The sequence below is a fragment of the Barbatula barbatula genome (genome assembly GCF_947034865.1).
Source record: "Barbatula barbatula genome assembly, chromosome: 3".
NCBI classification, from domain to species: Eukaryota; Metazoa; Chordata; class Actinopteri; order Cypriniformes; family Nemacheilidae; genus Barbatula; species Barbatula barbatula.
The window spans coordinates 25,211,711-25,237,525 of record NC_136764.1 but is presented as its reverse complement, the minus strand read 5'-3'; the positions used below and the strand labels follow the sequence as shown (position 1 = coordinate 25,237,525).

The following is a 25,815-nucleotide window of genomic DNA, read 5'->3' as shown; positions in this document are numbered from 1 at the left end:
TCGACCTTTGCGAATAAAAGAGCTCATTGTGCTTTGGAAACATACGAGACGTTTCAGAAACCACAGACGCCTTTACTGTGAGTAAACACTGTGACGTTTTTTTGTGGGCAGAGCTTAGGTGGAGGCAGAAAGATCCTCCTGACGGCATTACAATGAAAACAATCTGATTCAATTTAACAGGTAAGGTGTCTAGGACCGCGTTTGTTTTTGAAAAAGTTAACTTTAACGCAAGGAATCTGGGGACGAAATGACAGGATTACCTCTAGTTAAGTGGCCTGACATCTACACCTACCAGACAGAGAAACCATGCGTCTATAGTAAAGATAAACAGAGCGTATACATCTATAGATGCCTGCGTGTACTAGTGGCAAACGTTAGCAAATGCATGTACTTGAACACAAACCTGACATGTTTCCTCTCCCTTTACTAGTGCACTTGTGACAATGTTTCCTTTATGTTTAGTTTCTGGCCGATAGTTGACTGCAAAGTTAGCTAGAATACTCTATGCGTACATCTCTCGTGAATGTGTGTGAAGCTGAAACACATGAATGAAACTTCAAACTGAAGAAACTGGGCAGACGCCGCAAACTAAACCCTCGAGTCGGGCAACGTATCAGTCCTGAGATCCTACGCATCCTTGAGTCTTTGTGTACGTGTCACCGCGACTTCAATGACTGACCTGCAGAACGCCGAGGTTCCTCCTTACAACCAGACTCAGATTAGAGCTCGAGTAAAGACAACACAAAACTAAAACAATGTCTTTGTTATGAATACCTGTCTAATGAACGTACAGGCTTGCTTTCAACAGACTTGTGTATGCTTGCTTGGTCTCTATAGATGTCGCCTTTAAAAGCGTCACATTTATTTGTGCTAAAGGTAACGCAAAGGTTCACGGGCTAAATGACTTTGACCGAAAAGCCCTTTGAAACCGAGAGCCTCCATTGGCTAACAAAACCCAGCCATCAAAACGTGGCGCTGCTTCCAAAATCACATCATGTTAACAAGGTTAGTCCCGCTGGTATGCAATCGTCACATGGCACCAATGAAATCCTCTTAAAACAAACACGAAATAAGCACTGCTCACTGCTGAAACGCTTATACATTCAGTTCATTCATAAGATTCGAAGGTGAGATCCACATCTTTGCTGTCAGAGATTCCTTTCGGGATTGACATTCCTGAGCTTGGGGGGAAAAGGTGGAGCATTTGCCACTGGCCGTGCTTATGAATTCAGCTATCGGAGATGTTCGGGAGAGATATAAACCTAAAACAAAAGATGGATCTACTCGTTCATTAAACAAAGCAAATGGAGTCTCGGGCCCCAGGCAGCCTGGCTCGGAGGGGACGGCAGTAATTCACAAAGCTGTTTACAAGAGGGGAATAACTCTGAATGAGTGCCTGTGTTACCTAAACACATGTGAAAGGTTTACTGTTGCGGATTTACCGCTGCGTGAATGTTTTAATTGTTGTCCGCTGTCAATGCTAACACCAGTCGGTATTTATTAAGAGCTCTTATTAAATGTGCAGTGGTGGATGGAGACGTTTCAAGTGAAGGAGACCGTGGTGGTGTTTCCCGCGAGAACCGGGAGGTTATTTGGAGCTACGCCCTGTATAATCACAGAGGTGTCCCGTTTGAAGAGGTGGGGAGGGTCTGCTATTAACATGAGGTCACAACTGCACTCTGTCATTAACCACAACCGTTTACAAGCAGATGACCGCCACACAATATGAATTTTAAGGCCTGTTCACACAGAGGACGATAGCGATAACTAGAATGCATTTGTAGAAATCACACCACAACTACAATATCAAAGAAAAAGAGTCACAGTATTATTGGTAATTTCATTTATTTGTCAGATGACGAACAATAAAACATTGACAGAATTTACATTGTTGGGTGACATTCACTAGCGCAAGTACAGTACGCAGGTGGATCATATTTTATAACCACAGGCAGAAAACCCAGGGGAATTTCCCTCTATGTAACAGCAATCTGACTGGTGCTAGAATAGGCTTAACATCATCCTATTATCCAGATCAACTTCTGCAGTCTGTACTCAACTATTTCAACTATGACTCAAGGCGTGTCTGTTTTAGCTGCAGGAGAAAGACCGGGTACAGGGGGTGAGGTAACTTCATGAGCTTGTACATCATTCTGCATTCCTTAGTTCTCCTCCTCCGGAGAGAGAGAGAGAGAGAGACCCTGAGGGAACTAGGAGGATTAGGGGGTGCTGGGCGAGTACGAGTAGGGGGCTGTCCAGAGGGAGAGCCTCAGCCCAATTGAACATCCTCTCATGACCTCATTGCATTTTTCCACAGTGGGACGAACAATGACGGCTTTGACTTTTTAACGTGTGGGCATGACAGTTTTGTCTTGTACACAGCTTTTCACCATCTGCCAAACGGCCTGATGGGAGATGTTGAACATCTGTTCGTCTCTACACTCCCACAACTCAACCGTACAGAAACAAATTCGCATGTTTCCTAAATTGTGCATCTTGGATGAATGATGAATTTTGTGGATTTGCAGGAATGTGATTTATTTTAACTTAACCTGCACTCTTTCAAGGGAAGTCTCACAGGGAATGACAATGAAGAGTGGGTGCCACTTCGCTGGACCATACAAGTCAGCTATTTCGTATAGGAACTTGGGGCCCCATCATGCGCTCCGGGATTACATTCTCAGTTTTTCCCCCGATGACAACCATGTAATTTGTGGGACTGTTGCACATTTGTATTCTCAAAACGAGTGGCACAGGATTCTTCAGATTTACAATAAAACAAAAAGCTCAAAAAACAAGACGAGAAAACAATGTTCTCAAGTTTCAAGCCACGCTTCCTGACAGCAAGATACAACAGCTGTCTGCAGTTCTCACACTCACCATCATTCCTCCTGATTTCACATTTCAGTTCCCAAAGGCCGGGCAGTAATTTCATAACCAACCCAATCGATTATTTCACCACCACTGGGATGTGAGAGGTCGTGAGAACTCCAGCACCCGCTGGTCTAATACTTAGTGCTCGATCAACGAATGAACGGTTGAATTTCACTTGGAAGTTAATGTTGTGTTGGATGAAGGGAGGACCGTCGAGACTCTTGCTAAATGAGTCGCATTAAACCGCTTCCCAGCAACATCAAAGCTGATTTAACCTGGAGCGCACGCAACAGAGACACTTGACTTAACTCATAAAGAAAGAAACCATTAAACACTGTGCAATACACAAAGGTAGATTAGGCTACTACATAAAAATATTGAGTTGATCCATTGGGTAAAGATTTTAAAGTGGTAAGGTGATGCATTACAATAATGAGGAATGTACATAAATAAACTTAGTCATTTGAACCGGAGAGCATTATAAGAAATGGGTTGAGAAAGAAATATTTTGACTCTTCTAGAAACCCAATTTCCCTGTGACTGCATCATCCAGGATCAAATAAATGGGTGCAAAAGAAATCTGACTGGACAAATTGTTTTGCTTAAATATACAAATCGCAGATGACCTTCTGAAACCTCATATCGCAGAATTCACGAATTTGTCAGGAAATAGAAAACCACTGCACTTATGAAATGATTAAATACAGTGCTGAACTTTTTAATACTTTTTATCGGTTAGATATTGCAAAACACACTGACAAAGATAAGGGGTGTATAATAATAATGCTTTATGGCAAAAATGTAAACTACGAAACATGGATACAAGGTTTCAGAAGGACAGCTGTGAAATGCAAAAAAATACACAAATTAGCGCCCCTTGTGGCAGAACCAAACTATTACACATTTTGTGTTTATCGGCACATTTTCTTGCAAACTTGTTTTTCTTTGGCAGAAAACCTACTTTATCCATATTTCATAATGTTTCCATAAATAAATACTTTGACTTATAATGTTCACCGTTTATTTAAGCCAATATGTAACCAATATGACGTATTTTTGATAAAAGCTTGACAACTTTGAAAACGGTGTTTGATTATTCAAAACATACCGTTTTTTCCATTTCAGGATACCCAGTAGTTTTGGAGATAAAAGGTTTCTGCCCAACAGTGATGATATGTTCAACTGTTCAAATTAATGTAATTTTTTCAGTTCTAAAATGTGTTATGGTTGACAGCGCACGTGGAAAAAAATGCCCCAGGCATATAGATTACATACTGACAACAAGCTTCACAAAAGGCATTTTCCACCAAAACAATAGCAACATTATTTCTGCGAGATCCAGGTCACTCAAGATTGTGGATTTAAGAGTTAGCCTTCTAAACCCCACGAGCACCACATGAATTCATATCTAAACCTGTATTCATCATCCATCTTCACCTAACCATAAGCACCTATTCACGTCTGCTGTTTACCTACTCTATAGCGAAAAGTCAACAGCGTTAAGGTGTTGAGCTGTAGGAGTGTAAGTTTAGAGGGGAGTGTGCTGGGACCCCTGGGGTGGAGGAGGCAGGAAGGGGGGAGGATGAAAAACAGAAAGGAGTATGGGAGGTAATGATTGAGTTTAATGCTTTAGGGTCCCCTTACTCGTTACACAGGAGACAGATCGCTGGACCACTGGTGTGAAAATCACTAATGGCTGGTGTTGACGTGAAAAGGCTGTGCTGATGTGATCGCATGCACGACACCACCTGACGAATCTCTCAAGGGGCATGTTTGGGGAATTAACCCAACTGTGTCAGGTGCAATCGGGGGCTGATTTACAAGTACATGCCATTTCAATGGAAACAAACCAGTAATTCAATTACAATCAAGACAGATTTTAGTATACACACAAGTTTTGTGGGTGGAAAAACAAAAACAACTATTGTGGGTTTTAACAGCGATGGCCATCACATTTGTGTTACAGCGTGACAACCCAAAAAGAAACTTTAAATGAGGGTCAATAATGGCAACTCAACGCCCAAGGCATATAAGGAATCGAATTTAAATCATTTTTTGTGAAACACTTAATGGGTGACATCATATTTACATTTTTTCTTTGAATAAATAAAGGTTTTTAAAGGGATAGTTCACCCAAAATGTAAAGAAATTGTCCTCATTTTGTTGCACCGATACTAAATTTAGGGATGCACCGATACTGGTATCGTCGGGTCCCGATACCAAGCTCATGTACTCGTACTCGTACTCGTACAAATTCCCCGATACCAAAGACCGATACCTCACGTGACGTAATTGACAGAACGTTCCAGTGCACACAGAGACACCTGCCGTAGCAGACACAATGTCATAGTGTTCACACCGAAAACGTGCTATTCGTGTGTAGTTGGACGCTTGAACATTTTGAGTTTACTCGCTTCATTCGCGCGTGGAATTTGCTTCATGGGAGGGGCTTCTGGCAGGCGGCTCCAGTCTTGTTAAGAAATGGCAGACATGGATTTTGTTGAGCAGGTAGCTGCACATAATGTGCTATGGAAGGCTGAAGATAGACGTAGACTCGTTCGGCGCCGTGTCTGGGTCCATCAGATCCTTCAGAGGCGCAGTCCTTCATTGTTGTTTCAGATTTCTGCCTCCGCTCGCTATGTCATAATCACATCACTACTAGAGCAGGCTCCTGACAGCTTTTTCAACTCACACGAATAACGCTCAATTCGCGTCGCCTCATTCGCGTGAATCGCACCGCAAGTAGGTCTATCGCGTCTTTGCATCGACCTAACATGTAAATCACGCTCTCTTAACGCTTCATTCGCGCTTAGCAGTGTGGAAATATTTCAAAATCAATGATGACGACCCACGCATGGCAATCTGCACACTTATGTCCTCGGTTTTGCCCTTTGGAGGTTATTGGACACTGAATTTTGGCTTTGAAAATTTTTGATAAGCACATAAGATTGATTTATTTTTTTTATAATATGAGTTGAAGTTGTTAAAAATAAAGATGCTGATATGTTCATTAGTCTCATTGTGTTGTTCTTAGAAAATTGCCACAAAGAAAAAAAACCTAGCATCGGTGTTGGTATCGGCGAGTACCAGGGAAAAAGTATCGGTATCGTACTCGATCCTTAAGAAGTGGTATCGGTGCATCCCTAACTAAATTACACCACCGTTAACGATAGCCGATTATTGCAAGCGATATCTGCCGATACCAAAACCTAAAGAAAATCAAACTGGTGAAGTTTCTTAACATTTTCTATATACGGAGCACACATTTAAAAAGATCGACTGATACATAGTTTTCCCGATAATTTCGCTGATATTTAATCATTTCCCATCATCAGGTATCTGTTTTCTAACATCGGATTCACTGATAAGCTCCACCATCTCGTGGCCGTATATAGAAATGCGTGCAGGACCGTCACTACAGCAGAGCCTCTGAGGGGAGATGCGACAGAAGGGGTAATGTATACTCACTTGCTTTAATAATACACTTATATTTAACATGAGATCAATCTAAGCACAAATGAGATGTTACATTAAATGCCTGATATGTGGTTTATGCAGCTTCGCTTATAGAGACAAACTCACAGAGTTGCATTGCCTAAGCACTCAACTCCTCCCCCAATAAAGACGTAACTTTACATGAATGAAGTAAAAAAGAGCTGAACTGAATTACCTTTGTTGTCTATGCTCATCATTCATATTGCTGTTCACTCACTGGGTTGATGCACAGGAAGTTCTAGCATAGCTTCCGCATGTAGCTAACTTTTTAACAAGATTAACTTGTTTAAAACACCCTAAGTTATAGATTCATCGACTATATAAGCATTATTTATAATAAATTATTTGCCGTTTTGTTTGTTACTTTCATGACAGTGTGTTATTCCATCATAGTTTCCCATACAATGCATTTACTTATTCGGCGTCGCATTTTGTAATTTTTTTTATCCATGATATTTATTTTTGAGTAACAGTGCACTTTAATTACACTCTTTCAGACCCCTCTATTTATTGGTGTATGGATGCAGATATTTTGCTTTGCAAGGAGGGAGTAATATCGGTCGATCACTACAAATTTATTGCATTGTTCTTGTCCTCGTTTTATTGACAGGAAATATGAAAATTGCTTTTAATGACCGATATCGATTATTGGCCGATATATCGCTGCATCTCTAATTGAAATCAATTAGTTATTGCAAACTACTGCAATACGCACATTTGTAATATTTTAATAATTTTACTATTTCTTGGAGCGCTACTTTCAGGACCGACATTCATCAACCTAGCAGCATTACTTTAATTCAACTATAACTCAACCCACGGCATCGAGTCAGAGGAAATTCTGATGATGTGGCTTACTTTGAACATTGTGGTATGACACCAAAAGCTGTTATCACTGGTTAAAAGGAAAGCTTAAAGGCAAAGCTTCAGACCGCTGACGTCTTTTAAACCGCACTGCAATGCAGACGCACAGTAAGCACACTCGCCGCACATCAGGGCCTCACAGAACCCACATCTGAGAGTGATCAGAGATGAGTCTCTGTGGTCAACTAGTCATAACAATGAGCTTTTCTGCATTGTGACTCTTCATATGCTGGTGGCTTGTTGAGTTCTAGACAGTCGGAGAATCTGAGTACCCGCTAGTCTGGACTTGTTCAGTCTACTGTTAAAAATAGTACGGGTTTGTGTGCATGAGCCCATATGCCAACTCATCTGAAAGGCGATTGAAAGGTCGCGTTCAATTATTAATCGAGATTAGTCAACAAACAAACCCCATTTCAATACCACCCAACCTCGCAGAGAAGGATTACGGAGGAGCAAAATAGGGAAACCTCTCTAAGCCAGAGCCGGCGGAAGACATTCCTACAGGTTTGCACATGTATATAGGAGTTAATGATGAACGAAATAACTTTACATTGGAAAAATCTGTTCCACAGGGCACCTTGCCTAAAGATTCATGTTGTTGTTCATTAACCTCAGTTACTGTTCCAAACGTAGCAAAAAAACAACTTTCATGTTGAACTTGGGAATCTATAAAGGAAGTTTTAACCCATCTCATGACCGGATATATAACAATCTCACGGGAGGTTTGAGAGTCTCTGAGCATCACGGTCTTGAAGAGCGTGGTCCGGGGATGCAAGACATGCAACAGCTGCATAAACAGCTACTGAAGTGCTCCTCCTCCTCCTCATGTAACCCTCCCTCTGCTGGGCTGGCTGATATTTTAAGGATCCTCTCTAAAAGAGATAGATCACCGTCTAACTAAAGGGTCAAAGATATAACAATCCCTGATATTATTTACTACTCCCTTTATTTCAACGTACGACTTCTCATGATAACAACAACTCCGGGGTCGATAAGCCGACTTTGAAACTTGAAACACTGAGCCCAATGGCAGTGTTATGAGTATTATAGAGTTATGAAGATAATAACATTTTACTATTTTTTCAACTTAATGCATTTGATATCAGGCCTAGTGCAAGGCAGGCTCAACTGGGAGGGGCAATCATATTTTGTCAGCTGGATATTTCTAGAGGGGCCAAATAAAAATCTGGGGGCAAATGCATTCTTCAACAAAAGCAATTTAGCCTGATAATTTGAAAGGTGTTATACATCACTACTTTCTATTAAACATTAAAAGAAATCACATGGGAAAGTACATTTCTTTATCCCGTATCAGCAATTAAATCAGTCTTTGTACATGATTTTCGGGAAGAAAGAGAAATAATTGTTATTATTTTTTTAATCAAAGTTTCTGTAGGCTCAGAAAAATGTATATTAATATTAAGATGCTGTATATTAGCCAATATATCGGTTATCAGCTTCCAGTGTCAAAGAATGATCAGTTATGGTTATCAGCCAAAATGTACAAATCTGTGCATCCAGTAAATGTTTAACATGATTTGATTCCAACTCGTGCAGAGATACGTATGTAACCTACAATTGTAGTTTTAAACCGAGATGGCGAAAGATGCAAGCAAATTGTTGAATGAGTTATAAATCAATTCACTGTAAAACACAATGTCAGACTGCTTCCCAGACATGAACACAAATCATTTCTAATGTGAGCCATGAAACAAGGATCAGAAAACTAGTTTAAACATCCTGACTTTGGTCTAATGGCCATGTAAAATGAACATAATTTGACTAAAATCACTAGAAATACTCTCTCTAAAAAATATATATATATATATATAAAAACACACACACACACGACACAGTCCTGCTAGTGACTAAACAATCTTTGTGCTGTTGGGGCATACAGAAAACAGAAAAACGGAACAAACATCCTGCTTGCGTGAATCCAGCTGACCTCAATGAGTTACCTGCTTATATTAAACATGAAGGTCATACGTGCACGAGAGTGAGAGCAACTTATCAAGAGCAGCTGAACTTTAAGGTCTTCCAGGGTGCCACTAAACAAGAGAAGCTCAGTATTAGGTTTCAGTCTCCTGCGTGTGTGTGATATACACTCAGCACCTCAGACACATTCCCCATGATTATCTGTTTATGGCTTTTCTGCGGGGATGCTTTCTGACCTTTTATTCTCTACCCCACTTCCATCCACCATTAGAGATCCTTCTGTACACAAAACGGAATAAAATTACACTGCAAGCATCTGCATGCCTGCATCTTTCCATCTTCCGCGGCCACATTCGCACACTCATAAACACATGGCCTGTATCTATAATTAGAAGAAAGGTCTCCCTGAGGCATTTAATAATTTCCTGTGCAACACAAATCCGCATGTGAGACACAGACAAAAAGGAAGACACACATAAGCCCCCTGTAAACAGTACGAATCGCTTCCTGCACGCTGCCCTTGGAGGTCAAGAGCCTTGCTCGGCACAAACCGCTTATTCGGTCCTATTCCCACAGCCTGGGGTTTGAGATTGTGGGTTTATCAGGTCAGGATCTATAAACATTATTAAAGGGGTAATATGGCGCGAATATATGTTTGTGTCTTTGGTGTGTTATAAGTTGTCCATCCATGTATCAGACACGTAAAATTGCAGAAGTTCAAGTGTCTGAACAAAAAATGCATTCTATCTAAAAGCGAATGCTCACCCAGACCTGCCTGAAACGCCTCGTGTAACCACACCCCCACAAATCTACATCAGTTCGTGATGTATGATTTGACTAAGAATGTATATGCAGGTAAGATGGGCGTACCTGCCAGTACAATTGTGTTGGAACCTGATGTTCCAAATATAGTAAGAGGCGTTACATTTCCGTAACACGCCTGCAGTATTCCACCAATCACTACGCACTGGTTAACGTCCAATCATAGCACACGTCGCCTTTCAGAGCGATGAGCTTTGCAATAAATCCATGCATTTCAGAGAGGCGGAGCAAAGAGGAATTACAAACATGCACGGTATGTGGAAAACACAGCATTTTTTAACCTTAAATTGTGTATACACATTGAGTTACAGCTAAAACAAACAATAATATTCGTTAAGCTGTGTCATATGACCCCCTTGACATTTTTTATGAAAGAAACTTGGTTTTCTTGGTTTCTTTAATTGACTTAAAGGAGCAAATGTGGAGATTTTAGCCTAATCTAGTGGTAGCTCAGTGGTAAATGCATTGTATAAACAACGCAAGGTTGTGGGTTGGATCCCAGGGGATTGCAGATACCTATGTATAAATGTATAGGATAAGTCGCTTAAAGCGTCTGCCAAATGCCTAAAAAGTAAATGTAATGTGGAGTGAGCGGTTGGTTGCAATTCGCAACCTTGCCGCTAGAAATTACTGACTGGACCTTTAACTGCAGTCCATGTGCGCCTGATGAAACGCCCTATATATCCTCCAAAAAATTACTCACTGGACCTTTAAAGGATACGAAGACGTTTGCATAAAACCGCAAGCAGCAATATCACACAGTTCTTTTTAATTGGTCTGTATAACGTTCAACAATCACCCAACAACTTCCTATCTAGTGTCTATACCCACTATAGATTACAGCCCAAACAGACAGCAAGACCACAGATAACAAACATTACAAGGGCAAAAAAGATACAGCTTCTTCTCAGATCCAAAGGGGGATAATTGCCTTTCAAAGGGTCCTCACTAACAGCGATAAGGAGGAAGTACATATCTCTATACTTTAATAGACAAAATCAAGAAAAAAAAGAGTGTCAATTTAGCTGTACCTGTTGGGAAGGGTTTGAAGATTTTTTTTCCGAGGAGTATATATCGCATTGTTTAGTCTGGACCAGCATGTGTTAGACGCTAAGAGTCAAAAGACATTTTACCTCAGAGCCAATCAGAATACAGTATGCAGCACTGTAGCATGTATCTTTCAATACATCAACACTTAAAGATGGGCCTCAACACAATGTTCACATGCAGAACTTCTCACATTGACAAAAAACCTTCAGAGATATGGCTATTGATGCTAAAAGAAAACTGTAGACTACACAGTAACAAACAAAACTTGTTTGACTCAATCTTCTGTGGAACCAGAAAAAAGATGATATTATGAGAAATGTTTCTGTGGTTTTGTGTTCATAAAATGGAAGTCGATGGGAGGAATGTTGTTTGGTTACCAACGTTCTTCAAAATATCTTCTTTGGCGTTTTCTAGAAGAAAGAAAGTCATACAAGTTTGGAATGACGTAAAGTTGATTAAATGTGAACAATCCCTTTCATTTTTCTATCAGACTCTGGCTTAGGACAGTATGCTAGGCATGCACATTAGCATGAACGTCATAAACGCTGCTTGATCCCACGCAGAACACTGGACACATGCTAGCCCACTAAACTCGAGACAAAATAAGACTGGTTAGTTCGTTCCGTCTGCCGTGGCTAAAAGCGGCCTTGAAAAATAACAATGCAGACAGCTACGAGACAGCTGCCGATGCTAAAACAAGGCTGTAGGAAAGCGTGAGGGGAAAACGTACCAGGAGTCCCAGGATAGAAAATGGCTAAAGGGCTTGTGGATAATGACACGTCTGCTCTTACTGTATGTAACGGATGATTGTTCCACAACATATAAGAACAGTAATAACAGCTTTTACAATCACATTCTTTTCACCTTCACAAGGTCTTGAATAGTAAATGACATCCCTCGGTGAGAGACTTCCTCTATCGCCAGCAGCAGAAATATACAGCTGAGCGAAGATGTTATTTGGACACATCTGGGAGAGAGTCGACACTGTAAAATATTGTTCTTATTCCCCAGCCACGTTCAGGTGGACGCCTTTCATTTTCCCAACATATCTAGAGTGCTTTCAGACATATCTAGCCCACTGTCTAATCTCAGAGCCAGACGTCTGACGGCCCTGAATGTTAAATACTAACCTCTGATGCTATCTGACAACTACAACATCCACTAGCAATCCCTTAAGTCAGTTTGGTCCTTATCAGCTTGTATGGAGACAAGTTGTGTCATTTCTTAATCGATCTGGCGGTTATATTGGTCTAGCAAAACTATTAGTTACCTAACTGGATAATTGACTTTAAACATTAAATAAAATGGACAATTTTCTGAAAAATATTGAACGTCCCAGATGTAATTCACTATGGAAACTTTTCTTCTAGGAGATATAAAGAGGTAGTTATTCACTTAAAGGCTTATAATCTGTTCGTTCAAATATTCAGTCTTGAAGGAGGTTGCAGCGGTTTACGAGGTCAAGGTGGCATGTTGTACAAAGCTCTTAAATCAGTCTCGAACCCGTCCATGTAATTATGAAAAAAAACTGAACATAATTTGTACATGATGAGTGATTCCTGATATCATCAGTATTAAAATTACTTAGACGCCTAAGGAAACAAAGGCCTTTAAAATCTTATGGAAACTAAAGGGACAGTACACCAAAAAAAAGTGAGGTCACATGTCAGAACTTGCGCAAATGCACAAACAACAGTTTACCCCCAAAAACGTTTTAAAAGGGCTCAGAAGAAGTTCATGAACCAACTGAAGTATTTATAACTTATGATGGATGGATGTGTTTTGAGAGCCCCAGATGGGATAAGAAAGAGCCAGCTTAGTTTTTTTAAACTAACTTGAAATAACCCAATTCATATAGAAAATCATATAGATGGTTTCAAAGCAACAAAATAAACAAACTACGCATGCTCACTTTTGTGGTCCACACTTAACTTCCAATACACATCCGCAAAGAAAAGAGTGCCTGTAGATTATTTATGAGAACAAGCTAAAAAAATAACAATGAAATTACATTAGCTAGCTAAAGTTAATAGTGTAGTCAGTTTTATTTTGGGTAACAAGTAGAAAAAACGTTACTTGGCCAAACCCATTCAAGAAATTGTTTATTTGATAAAACGAATATAACAAACTGACTATACAATAAAAGATTAATAGAAATTAATAATGATATGAATTAAATACAATATAAATAGTTATATTATCAGCCACAGATCAACAAAAACAGACCAGAAGTTAACTTGTTGAAGAAACTGTCTCTTTTTCTGCAATAGCAATCTAAGTGGCCCGATCACACAGAATGCGGTTTTTTATGTTTGAAAGCGTGAGGAGCAGCGTGCAGCGTTTTATTTCTGTTGCTAGGCATTAGCATATGCATAAGCAGCGTGCGCTCCGTCAATTGAAAACAATTCAAAAGGGGCAAGTCTTACAGCAAAAACACATTCTGTCTGATCGGCCTCTAAGAGAGCCTCTAATTAGTAGTATGGAGGGTCAGCGAAACTGCGTATTTGTGCTTGGGTACACGTCAAAGGGTTCCATATCCTGAAGTATAGCATGTTTCAACATGTAGACCCATCTATCTGTTTAAAAGGCAACTACATTACCAAACATCTCAGGTCACATCACGGTCAGTGATATTCCACAGTGGACACGTCGCAAAATGAAAGCAAGTAATGCATATGGCATAACGGTTATAGTTCACTCCATGTCTACTTTATTACACAGCAGTAAAGGCTAATACACAAGAGACCCTTCTATACAAATCTGCTCTGCTCCGAACATATTTCTAAACTCTCAATAATGTACCAAGGAGAGTCAGAGTAAATGTTAAGATCTATTTGCACGAAAAGCGTCCAACGCAGAGAATTTCTCGTGCATCACAGGAAAACATAACTAAATGACAGTGCATTCATTTTTGGATGAACTGTTCTTTTAAAGTGACACCTTGTTCCCAACATAGATTTTTCTTGCACTTCCCCTCCCTCAGTATGTCCGACCTCGATGGACACGACACCCCTGTGGGCGGTGGCATCCTTTCTCATTGATGAAACGGTCCTTTAATGTGCCGAAGCGGAGCCCATCGCCACCTGCCCCCCTTCAAGACCCTTCAATTTACTCCCAACAGCAGGAATGTTACGTTTCAACTTCAAAGTAAACACTGATGAATGGACTACAAACACAGGCCGCTAATGTTAAATGTTAGATGTTAAATTTGGTGTTTAACATCTCATCCAGATGAAGACTTCCTTAAGACGCGGCAGAATGTGAGAGCGAACTCTAATTAACAATATTCTCCCAGAAAAAGAAAGCCGGGCAGAGACGAGAGAGAGAAAATGAGAAAGAAGAGAAAACACGGACATAAAGGTGGGGGTGTATGAACAGACAAGTAGGAATAAGCAAACAAAAAGACTAATCCAGTTACTGGATAACCCTTCCCCCACGTAAAGAAAAGAAGACAAAGGGGTTTTGTGAAGTAGAACTTGAAGAGGGTGGGCTGGAGATACAGGGGGAGAGGTGGCCCATGTCTCAGATCTAAAGATAGGACCGTGACATCCACTCACACACACACGGCGGGGGCTTCTCTGGTGGGACGGTGCTTCATTCAAGAGGTTTAGGGAGTAGCGGCCATTGAAGACATTCCTTAAGCGGCTCTACCTGATTTTCTTTAATAAACTATACGATGGAGTTCCCTTTTATCCTTGCTGGTGTCAGATTGACAGAAGACAAACCAGTGCAGTTTTCTAGTCATTATTAATTAAGAAAAACAGTAAACCAGCTTTTAAGATTCACAGATTACAAGACCGTTTTCAACTAAAAACAGAAATATTTGTATGCATTTTGCCTGTTCATTTACACGAAAAGTGCGTTTTGCGGGACAGAAAACGCAAACTTTTGAAAACGGGTCTCAAAATGCTAATTTTTGAAAACGACGGCATTACCGCTTTCGTGTAAACTCTAAAGGCGTTGTTTTCCAAAAACAATGAGGTCGCGTTTAATCTGTAGGCATGCGCGAGTATTCTCCAAACAATAATGGCGCCCTACATGCTGCATGTTTGTGCCGTGTGACATACTTATTATCATTTATACAGTAAAAAGTAGATTTCATTTATTTATATGCTCACTACTATAAACACACATACACACCGACAAAATGTATTAAAAGCGCATTTTAAATTAAAACAGTGTATGCTGATGTGCGTAAGCACGTAGGTTTCATAATAAATCATTTTTATTCGTTTTCCTGGATCCATGTAAAGGCAGATCGCTTTGATAACGTCGTCTTTTCAAAAACACAAAGGAAAACTCATTTCCGTTTTTACCGCGTAAACAAACCCTAACCGTATTTGTGTAAAACACATGAATCGGCTTTAAATCTTATGACTTTAGTGAACCTACATCCGGTTCAAAGAAAGATTTCACTAACAACTTGTTAAGACTACATAATAAGGACTGGAAAACTAAAAAATGCAAGAAAAACATATTGAACTTATTTCTCATTTTAAACATAACTAATTTAGCATCACTCTGGTCTCCACTAGAATGCAATGTTCACCCTGGTCAAGGATGTAAACCATGTATAACCAAGATAACAAAGCAAACTAGAGATAGTCTACAGTACAGCAGACGTGACCACACGGACTAACAGAGAAACTGATAAGATTCAACTGGTTTAAAAATGAACTTTAACCTATACATTATCTTTGTGCTTTTATCTTTCACAGCCCTCGCTTGCACGCCAGCTGATTTGACTGTGGTGGTGTAACACGGGGCATATGGAGAAGCATTGGGCCAATTATCCAACACAAAGACTGGAGGAATGTCACAACAGAGTGCAGAATGTGCTTTGTTATTCCTCAGGAGGAGATCGTGTTTGGACAGGAGAGACAAAAGGAAGTGACTCCGATTACAATCGTGGCTCGACTTATTCAGGACGCCGGAAACCAAAGTGACCCATGGTCAACTAGTGTCCATGTTTAAAATGAAGAATAACGACGCAGAGTGCCAGCATGTAGCACAACATATGGGAAATCTAAAATTCAAGTCTTTTAAAAAGGCCATTTAAAGATATTTTATCTAAAATTAGGGATGCACCGATACCAGTATCGCCATGATATTCTTTATAACCAAAGAACACTGACCCCAATTGACTTCCATTGTATAGACACAAAACCAACGAGACATTAACTTCTGTGTTCCTCAAGAAAGTGTCATATCATATACAGGTTTAAAATGGCATCAAGTGGGGAAATACTTAGTGATTTTTTAACTGTAACCTAAAATGAATTAATGACACTTGACCTCGGTGGTCACACTTATCAAAACCCAAAGTATAAAAACGTGAAGTGTTTTCGCTTCTCTTCCAGCCAATCAAGAGGAGGGTTACTAAAAAAAGCATACGTTATATAGGAGGATGTAAACAGAGCTAAATTAAGTTGAATGTGATGTGAGATATTGCTGAGGTGTGGAGTCGGAGGCCTTTCCTTATACAGGGCAAGACTCCACCTGTCTCATAACCTATTTCTAGATGCATTCAACTCCCTAAATGAGTATCACAAAGAAAAATAATCTTGTTATGATTGATTTCTACAAGGTCGGCATAAAAAACAACCTTAAAATGTATGAAAAGGCTTTCTTAAACATGCGAGTCGCAAATCCATACAAAGCCACGTAAATGTGAACTACAAATCAGGTTTAACTTAGCATAATAAATTAAAACGTAGAGATTTACCTTTATCTTTTGATATGTTGGAACGAATTCAATACAACAATTGGAGCCAGAGCGCAACAATTGCGATTGCTTGACAAACAACCTTTTTTTACTCTTTGGATACAAATAGCCAGAGGATATAGTTTGTTTTATACCTGACAGAAAGGATCGAGTTTGTTTGAACACCATAACGCAAGAAAGCAAAGAGTGGACTAAAACTACTTTTTGTCCAGTCACCAGAGCCATGATGTTTTCTCAAGAACACGATAGTTCCCCAAGCCTGAACTTCCTAATATAAGTCACACTCAACGAACCGAATATCTGCCATTGAAAACATCCTGAATGTTGACCCCGTTCGACACCGTATTGATCCCCTTTCTATTTCGAACACGATTAAAAACATGCAAAACCAAACTATTCGCCACATCCGACATACATCAATCTTTGAAGCAATGACATCATGTAAAACTCTTGTACATCATTCTCACTTATAGGTTATTAGCTATGTGACGCTCAGTAAGACATTTTTAACTTTGCTTTTACTAAAAGGCAGGGTATTTTCATAAAGCATGAACCAGCTGTGAAGCTCCAGCATCCGTCGATGGTTTGCCTGAGAAAACGTTGAAGGCTAACGCACGCACTGAGGTTTTTCTCATCGTGTTGGGATGACAACATTTCTTCCCCCATCTGCCCTGTGAAGCTCTGTTTACGTGTGAAAACAGCTGTATTTGGCAACTCGCAAATCGTCGAGCAGAGAGATCGCTTTCACACTTCAATAACTGGATGCAACGCTTTGAAGCTTTTGAAGAACTCTTGGTAGGAAAATGACAGAGCGTAGGGCCTGACATCGGATATCTTATTTAAAGAGCGTGTTTCAAGTCGAGATGTCAGTGAACGACACAGCTGCTTCGTTGCACGATCGTGGTATTTTAAAGTTAAAATGGTGTCATCCGAACCTGAATTAACAAGACAGGTTTAAAGCCTCCTACAACACTCGCAAAAGCCTGCTGATTTTATCACGTTCCCAAGGCGTGTCAGGCTGAATGATACGTGTTGACCTGTAGCTGTGGACTATCGGGACACATCATCTTGTTTTGGCAACTCAAAACAAAGAGGTTTGACACCACATATGATTGATTCGGACCAGAAAGTGCTGGCAGAAAGAAAACAAGGCCTTTTCCAAACATATGCCGTCACCGGTCTGGAGTTTAAATGCGTCCTGTCACCTGCAAAGACTTTAATAAGGACGCCCATTGGTACAGAAGTACATACATGCCCTATCAAAGATGTTTGAGAGTAGCCAAATCCCCATCAGATGAGTGCTGCAAGCAGGTGGAGCTAAGAGCATTGAGCCTTTAAAGCCTCATGGTTCTGAAAGACAAAAATTAAATAAAAAAGGTATCTGGGGAAGGGTTCTTCCTTAAAACACGCTTTCAAAGAGCTATACAACTAAATATAAAATGTATTCCTCCATAAGAGTTTGTACAAAAATATCAATTCTATCATTGTTGTTGTTTAAAACCTGTGTATATGTCTTCTGCACAACTTTCAAGAAATGTCTCTGTGGTTTTGCGTTGGTACAATGGAAGTCAATGGGGTTCAGTGTGGTTTGGTTTCCAGCATTCTTCAAAATATCTACTTTTGTGTTCAGCAGATGTCAAAGTCACACAGATTTAAAACTTGTAAGAAACAAGCAAAAATAAAAATGTCCCAATATTTCAAGGTAAAAAAAGCACTACAGCGGTATGTCGAAACCATCACCATTACAAGGACGGGCTTATTTATGTCAAACTAGCGTTAAATCCCTTCAGCTTAACTTCAATGTGCTTTAGTCATTTGTTCCGGTACTAAACGGTGAGGGCCAAAGCACCCGATTCCACGAAAGCCATTCGTCCCCATCAGACGGCTTCTCTGATATGTCACGATTTCTCATTACACATTTGGAAAATCTACCAAAGACTAGTGGCTCACCATGTGCTTTACGAAAATGAGGGAGATTTCACACTTTGTCCACCCAGGGTGGTCCAAGTCTCAAATCCTGCCCCTGGCTGTACAATTAGTGCCACCATGTCACCACCTTCTTCTCACAACAGTAATGCAAATGTGTGGAAACAACAAAGAGTTTATCAACAAAATGGAAATAAACACACACTTAGCTTGTGTTAATTTGCTATGGTGATGCAATTCCAAACAAATTCAGTGCCAATACGCTCTCAATGGGACAAACAGCAATAGCCGACAGCTGGAGCACAACAAAAATCGTGCCGTTACACGAACAGCTTTCCCACACCAAGATCAAACCTTCCAGAGATTAACAATAGGTTCCAAGCAGATAACACGCTCTCTCCTTCCAACCCCCTGAACTCAGATTGGTATAATTTGGACCATCTGGTCCCTCTTCAGAAATGACAAGTACTTTGATGGAGTTTGGAAAAAGACCTCGGCGGGATGAGAGACGAGGAAACGTTCCCGTTCCCACACTGCAACCGCTCATCGTCCCGACTTATACGAGGAATAGAGAGAGAGAGATGGGACAGTAAAGTGAGGACGTAAACAAGAGCGAGGGGAGGGGGTTAAGAGCAAGAAAGCAAAGAGATGAGGGCTCTTCATCCAAGTGTGCGCCTCATGCCAAGAAAAACAGGGTCATCGTCTGACCATTTTACACTTTTACTGTTAAAGTTCCTCAGAGAGAAGTCGAAGGTTCGATGAAACATGTGAAATGGAGCTCCATCACAAACTTAGAACATGAAGTACACAACGTCCGGTAGTGAAGTTTATTTGCGCGCAAGTGGATCATGTGAGGTTTAAAATAGTAAACAACACAAACTCTTTGGTCGTCTGTATAGTCAGAAATGGAAGAGCGGGTAGCGGATTCTGCTTTCTCCCACCAAGGGAGGAAACGGGGCATGATAAGAGCCATTCACACGCTCAAGTTAATGAATCACCAACTGTTACAGTTTATCAGATGAAAGGAAAGTCTTGACCTCCACAAATTCTCCAGAGAGCGGCTTGAAAACGACATTTTATCTAAATGTCGCCCATTCAGCAAATGGAAAATAAACTCAGACACAATGCAGCTCATTAAACTCTTAGCTATTTTTGCTATGCTAACTTCAGCGTTCCTCATGATAGTCACCACTGCTGTACAAATGAACTCCTTGACAAGAAACATCCTCCAGAAAGACTCATATTTGATAGATTTTTAGCCCAATTCAAGCTTGATATCATGAGACTTCATAACTATTTTGCAAGCTGGCAAGCGCATATGAATTAGCATGAGGGGATTTGTACAGAAACGTACAATTATTCGAAAAAAGGTGCTTGAATATTTTCAAGCATTTGTACTTTAGGAGAGTTTTTGACTTTGGAAAAAATGACTACACTACATTATAGACCACTTTGCAAGATGTAAACATGTCCAGAAGAACTCATTTGTTTTAACTTTACTTATTTAGTAAAGATCTTGCATATACACTATAACCTTACAGACATTTGTTGAACATTTTAAATTGGTCATGAATATTTTATTGTTTGGTTGTATTTTCTTCAGGACCAGCGTTGTTCATGTCATCCAATGAGGTCTATAAATCAAAATAAAACATTGATCTCATTTGTAAAATAATAGTTTCCTAAAATAGTTACAAATTCTCAAATGCAATTATATTTTGCAGAACTGTACAACCCCAGAAATGTACTCTGACACACATCTGGCACTCCAGTAAAGTATGTAAAGTAAAGCATGACACAATGTTGCAGAAGTTATGCTTGCAAATCCCTCTGGGCTCCGTCTGTCTGTCAAGCAGACTCATTTAAAACAAGCATCATAAAAAAACTCCAATTGTAAGCTGACCTGTCTTCAACCAAACTGCATCTATATTTGCCTCTACAAGTTCACAATCACATGCGTACGGTTTTCATGATCTAGCGTCTTGTGATGATTCACGTTGTTGGGTTTTGTCTCATTCTGGAAACTGACAGGCCAGCCAGAACTAGTTAATGAAGAGAGAGTACAGAGTTCATCATCACATCTGATCTCTGGGGCGTTTAGAAATGCTCGGTGCTAAATCTCCCCCGCTCATCTCTCTTCATCCCCCGAGAGTCAGCTAGGCCAGACCGAATCTCCACGCTCTCATAGGACTCGAAGCGGTGTCAGGTTGAGACATGCCCGTTTCCGCTTCCACCGTCCCAGAGAAGAAAGAATAAACATAAAAGCCATCAAAGCAAGGGAACAAACAAAAAAAGCGCTTGGGACGTCTTGTGGGTTCCCACCTACAGAGTTGCGCTCGGAAAAAAAGAAATACAGTGCACGTACAAATAAACACGTTAACTAGAAAACAAATGTGAATTTGGGCTTCGCTTCTTTGTTAGAGATACAAAAGTGGCCACTTCAGATCATCATTAGTGACCATAAAGGTCAAGCAATTACAGACCCAAGATGTTCATCGCTCACTCAAAACGCTAAACCTTCTCAAAAACACCCAAAGGGACCATTGCACTTTTTTGTTCGAGCAGTCTACCTGGGCCAGACATGACGACGTTCGTCTGTCGAGTTTGTGGCGGGGATAGCAGTCTATCTGAACAATCCAAACTGTTCCTCAGTAAAAAACAAAATATCCACCCAAGCAGTGAATGACCAACGCAAGCCGCGTGCTTATCGAGGACGGAGGTGTTCTTACTTCACCAAACCCGAGAACCAAAACACTTCCGACACCATTTTTAATTAGACGATTTAAATGTAAAATGACCACGACAACAAACACCGAGTGAAGCAGGAGGCCAAAGAGCGACCAGACCTGTTAGAGGCCACGTGCTAACAAATGGCTCGAAATTAGTCAAGAGTGTGACGGGGCATTAACAGAGAAATCACTTCCTGTCCTCTTATGCAAAGTCGCACGTCTTGACACACTGATCGCAGACAGAGACGAGCTTATTGGTTTCCTTCACCTACAGGGATCAGTAATGAGGCCTCTTTCCTTTGGATTGAGAACGAGAGGCCACGGAGGTCACGGCCGGTTGAGACGGTGCTAATTGGTTATGTTAATGCTCTTTTCCCACAGCCAGAAAAACCTCCTCCTGCAACCCAAAGGTTTTGCTGAGGCTGGCAGATATTCAATGAAACTTCACTTCTTACGGAGGTCACTGCGTGTCAAGTTTAAAGCCGATGGAGAGTTCCAACTTGATAGGTTTAATCATTTCAAAATACTCACACGAGTTCATCTGTCCATTATTCAAATGTTGCGCTTTTACCAACTTTACACTCCGGTTTAACTGTATTGACCACAACTCTATCTCTGCAGTTACCACAGTTTAATCCTGATAAAAGTTGAGCGCACCTTTACTTTAATAGGTAAACCACGGTTCCCAAGGGCCTTTGAAAAGCCAAACCAAACTTTCGAGCACCAACAGGGACCAGTTCGAGAAGTCTTATGAACCATGTCGATTAGGAACGTGGAGTTATGATCTCCCCCGGCTATCAAATACAGCGTTCAGCTAGCGAGACGCTTTCATTTCGTTTTAGGCTAAACAGAAAGTGGCAGATGTTTCACATCTGTGGAGATGCGACGCGCGTTCTGCATCACGCACCCGTGACGCGGTGAAGTCGCTTAACTTACCCAGGTGAAGGGTCAGATTGATGGAGCGAGGGTACTGGATGCCCGCTAACATAGTCTGGCTTTGCCACCAGGTGGTATCCGCTTGGTTGTTGTAGTCGGTGAGAAACGCAGCGTCGTGATGCAGTCTGGGGTCCCGGGCATTGCAAATGTGGCACGATTTGGTGACCCCCGTCACCCCGGTCTGCACGCAGTACTCTTCGGGCGGAGAGCCGCAGGTGTTGGTGGCCACCACGGTCACGTTGAAAGCGGCGTTGACAAACTCCGGCATGCAGCGTTGAGGCCGATTGAGCTCGTCTATACATTCGTCCATCGCCCCGCGGCTGCCCGCTGCCCACAAACTCAACAATAACACGTAAAAACGCACCATCGTGTCCTCTCGTCTGCGCGACTTTAAATGCCTTTATCGTGTCGAATCCCTGCAGCCGTTGAAAGTTTGCGGTCCCTCGCCAGCTACCGTGTGTGCGGGTCTGTAAGTAAAACCATGCGGGATATCGCGGAGTGCTCGCGCTGCTCTCAACTTCTCTCGTGCGAACGTCCACTTTATTCGGGCTCTGTAACCACCGCCATGGGGGGAAAGGTTTGGGAGAAAAGGAGCCGTATCCGACTACACCCAGGCCGCTAGTGCGCAAGTCAAAGAACTTCCCAAAAAAAATCCCTGCGTCTACTTCCGCCTGAAGGATGCTTTGATGGACCGCCGGCCCGCTAAACAAGGCAAGTCCGAATGGACGCGAGTGGGCGTGGCGTGGCATTATAATGTGGTCGACTCTAGGGGTGGGCGGGGTCGAAATGTCACACTTGACCCATCCTCAACGAGGCGATTCGAGCTGTGGACTCACCGCAATCAGATCATCGGATCATCGGATCATCAGATCTTAAAGTTACATTTGATCGATGTAACTTTTTTGTGATCTTTACCTTCACGTGACTTCCCGGATGCTATGAATAGGCCTAACTAAATAGCTGTTGCAGTTAGCAGCGGGGTCAAAGAGCAAGGTTATATATACTTCAGCAGTCAAGGGTGTATCCAAAACGTTAAATAGCTCAGTGACTGTTTCGCATTAATATTCTACCAGCATTGTTTCATAGATAATAGACAGCCATCGCACAGCTCCCTCCGCTCTTTCTATGAAACGTTCATCTTTTTAACAGAGACAATGAGAATTTTAGTATTGTAAGATATGTGCATTGAATGTAATCCTGAATAAATCATTTGACCAATAATTAATGGCATATACACAGTGTATATACTGTATGTATTTATGTACAGACATTTTTCTGTTATTATTTTTTACATACGGTAAAAATTGCCGTAATTTAATTTACGAGAATAACAGGGAAATGTAACCAAATTTTACAGTTTATTTCTGAAGCCCCAGAAAATATCAGTTTTTGTAAACAGTTTTTTACAGTTGCACACTGCAACCAAATCATCATTAGTCCCTATTTAAAATAACATCTATAAGCACATTTATACTTTGCCACTGTGAAAAGTTTGGCTCCAAAATGAGATAACTATCATGTTTTGTATTATGTCATCGTGTTTTCATTGTGTTAGTTATCTGTATATTTTAAGTTATAATGGCAAAACAAAACAACTGCAGACTGATTTTTATTGGAAAGCGCGATGAAAAAACATGATTTTTGAAAACTGTTTTCTCGTTTTGGAACCGAACTCTTCATATATTCTACAACTTGATTGGACTGCCCACAAACATAAATTCATAACAAATTAGTCGAATGAATACATAAACACTGCGGGGTATGAAATTAGCACAACTATCTCATTGCCAGTAAACGGCACTTGTTCATCACCTCCAGTCTGGACGATGAGGTAAACATTCGTTGAGATAATGTTACTAGGATTGAATGAAAACGCTTTATTTGGTAGTCAAAGAACTCTTGGTATTAATTCCAGCTGTGTCGATTCATTTGGCTAATTTCTCTGAATCTGCCTCACAAAACCATAAGCCAAATATGAATGATATATAGGCAAGCCAAAGCCACAAAACTCAGAAAGTATTCAAAGCAAATGAAACCTTTCACCTCGGCATTGAGTTTTAAACTTAGCTACTGTCTATCCATCCATCGGCTAGTTTCAGTGTCACTGCATCTAGTCCGGGAACAATGACAGTGAGATATATGCCCATGTCAAAATAAGAGGTGAGCTCTCAACACTTCGTCAAACGCTCATTCCGGCCCCTCATACTGAAGCAGTGCTCGGTTGCCTCAGGCTCGGGCATGCCCTGGATATGCATTATCTCACTGCTACTGTACCTCTACAACTCTGAACACATTCATCAGCAATTGTTCTCTAAAAGGACATCGTTGCTCCAGGACACAAGATCTTACAAAGAGGCCTAAAGCATGTTCTGCCCATAGAAATACCTGCATTCTCAGCATTTTTGTGTAAATTACATCTGAAGGCCACCATCAGACGTAAAGACTACGTTTATTTTTGCTACCAAAGAAATTCCTGCAGTTTATATTTGCAGTTACAATTCCGGTGACAAAACTGTATTGATTAATAAAGAAATGTCGAAATTGTAATATTTATTAGAGATATTAAGCCTTAAAAACACAAAACCTCCTTTGTGGTTCTACGTCTCCCCCTATGGACAATCATCAGCAAACGCTTCTGCCCAAGCTTACCATAGTAAAAGATATGTGTGATTGTTTATATGATATAAAAATACAATGCTTACAAAAGATGAATCAGTTAAATGATGTTATTTTGGCTACCTAATAAACCACACCACCAAAGAATAAATATGTTTGTGGGTATTGTGACGAACATCAACGCTCATTTTAAACAGTCAAATGAATCTGGAGAACAGTCATGAGCTCAAATTATACTCAGAATAAACCGGAATGGATTTATGGATGTGCAGGTGCTCACGTCACCCATGGGTACCCTAGGTACACCCTTGCCTACCTGAGACTTTCAACACTGCTTGCAGTCAGAGGACATTTATTTATACAATTTATGTAGACTTGGGACTCAAGAGGATGTTTCCCAGACGAGAGTAGTACCAATGGATGCAAGGTTTGATCATGTTTTTGTGCACGTGGGATCTGTCATCAGTTCTCAATAATGACTGAAGTATAAGGCTGATTTCAACAGCTCTTTATAACAACACATTACAGACTTACACTTCATGTGACATGAAAGGGTTTAAAGTCTTTATTTGACGTAAGCACGGTTAATCTCAACATTTTTGACAATAAAAATATTGTACATCTTGGAAGTTAATTAGAAAGTATATTTGTTGTAAAAATAAGAAACACAGAATTTTTTTCCAGATATACAGTAGACCCCTGGAAGACCAGACTATAGACAATCATATCAATAACAGACAACTCAAGCATTGTTAACAAATAGGGGTCATATGTCAGAGTAGTAACTGAAAAAGCTAAACGTTTTTTATATCTTTACCATTTCAGTCATTTTTACCAGAT

At 40.6% G+C, this 25,815-nt stretch overlaps 1 protein-coding gene across 1 annotated transcript in view; it reads right to left on the bottom strand.

The window, feature by feature from the left end:
- The window catches only part of lamc1 (laminin, gamma 1), a 47,168-nt gene extending 24,084 nt beyond the window's left edge, over positions 1-23,084 (bottom strand). Inside the window, exon 1 of the mRNA XM_079452613.1 lies at positions 22,360-23,084. Within this exon, the coding sequence (XP_079308739.1) occupies positions 22,360-22,726 (367 nt within the window). The 5' untranslated portion in view covers positions 22,727-23,084. The remainder of the gene's footprint in view (positions 1-22,359) is intronic.
- Between the last annotated feature and the right edge of the window lie 2,731 nt (positions 23,085-25,815).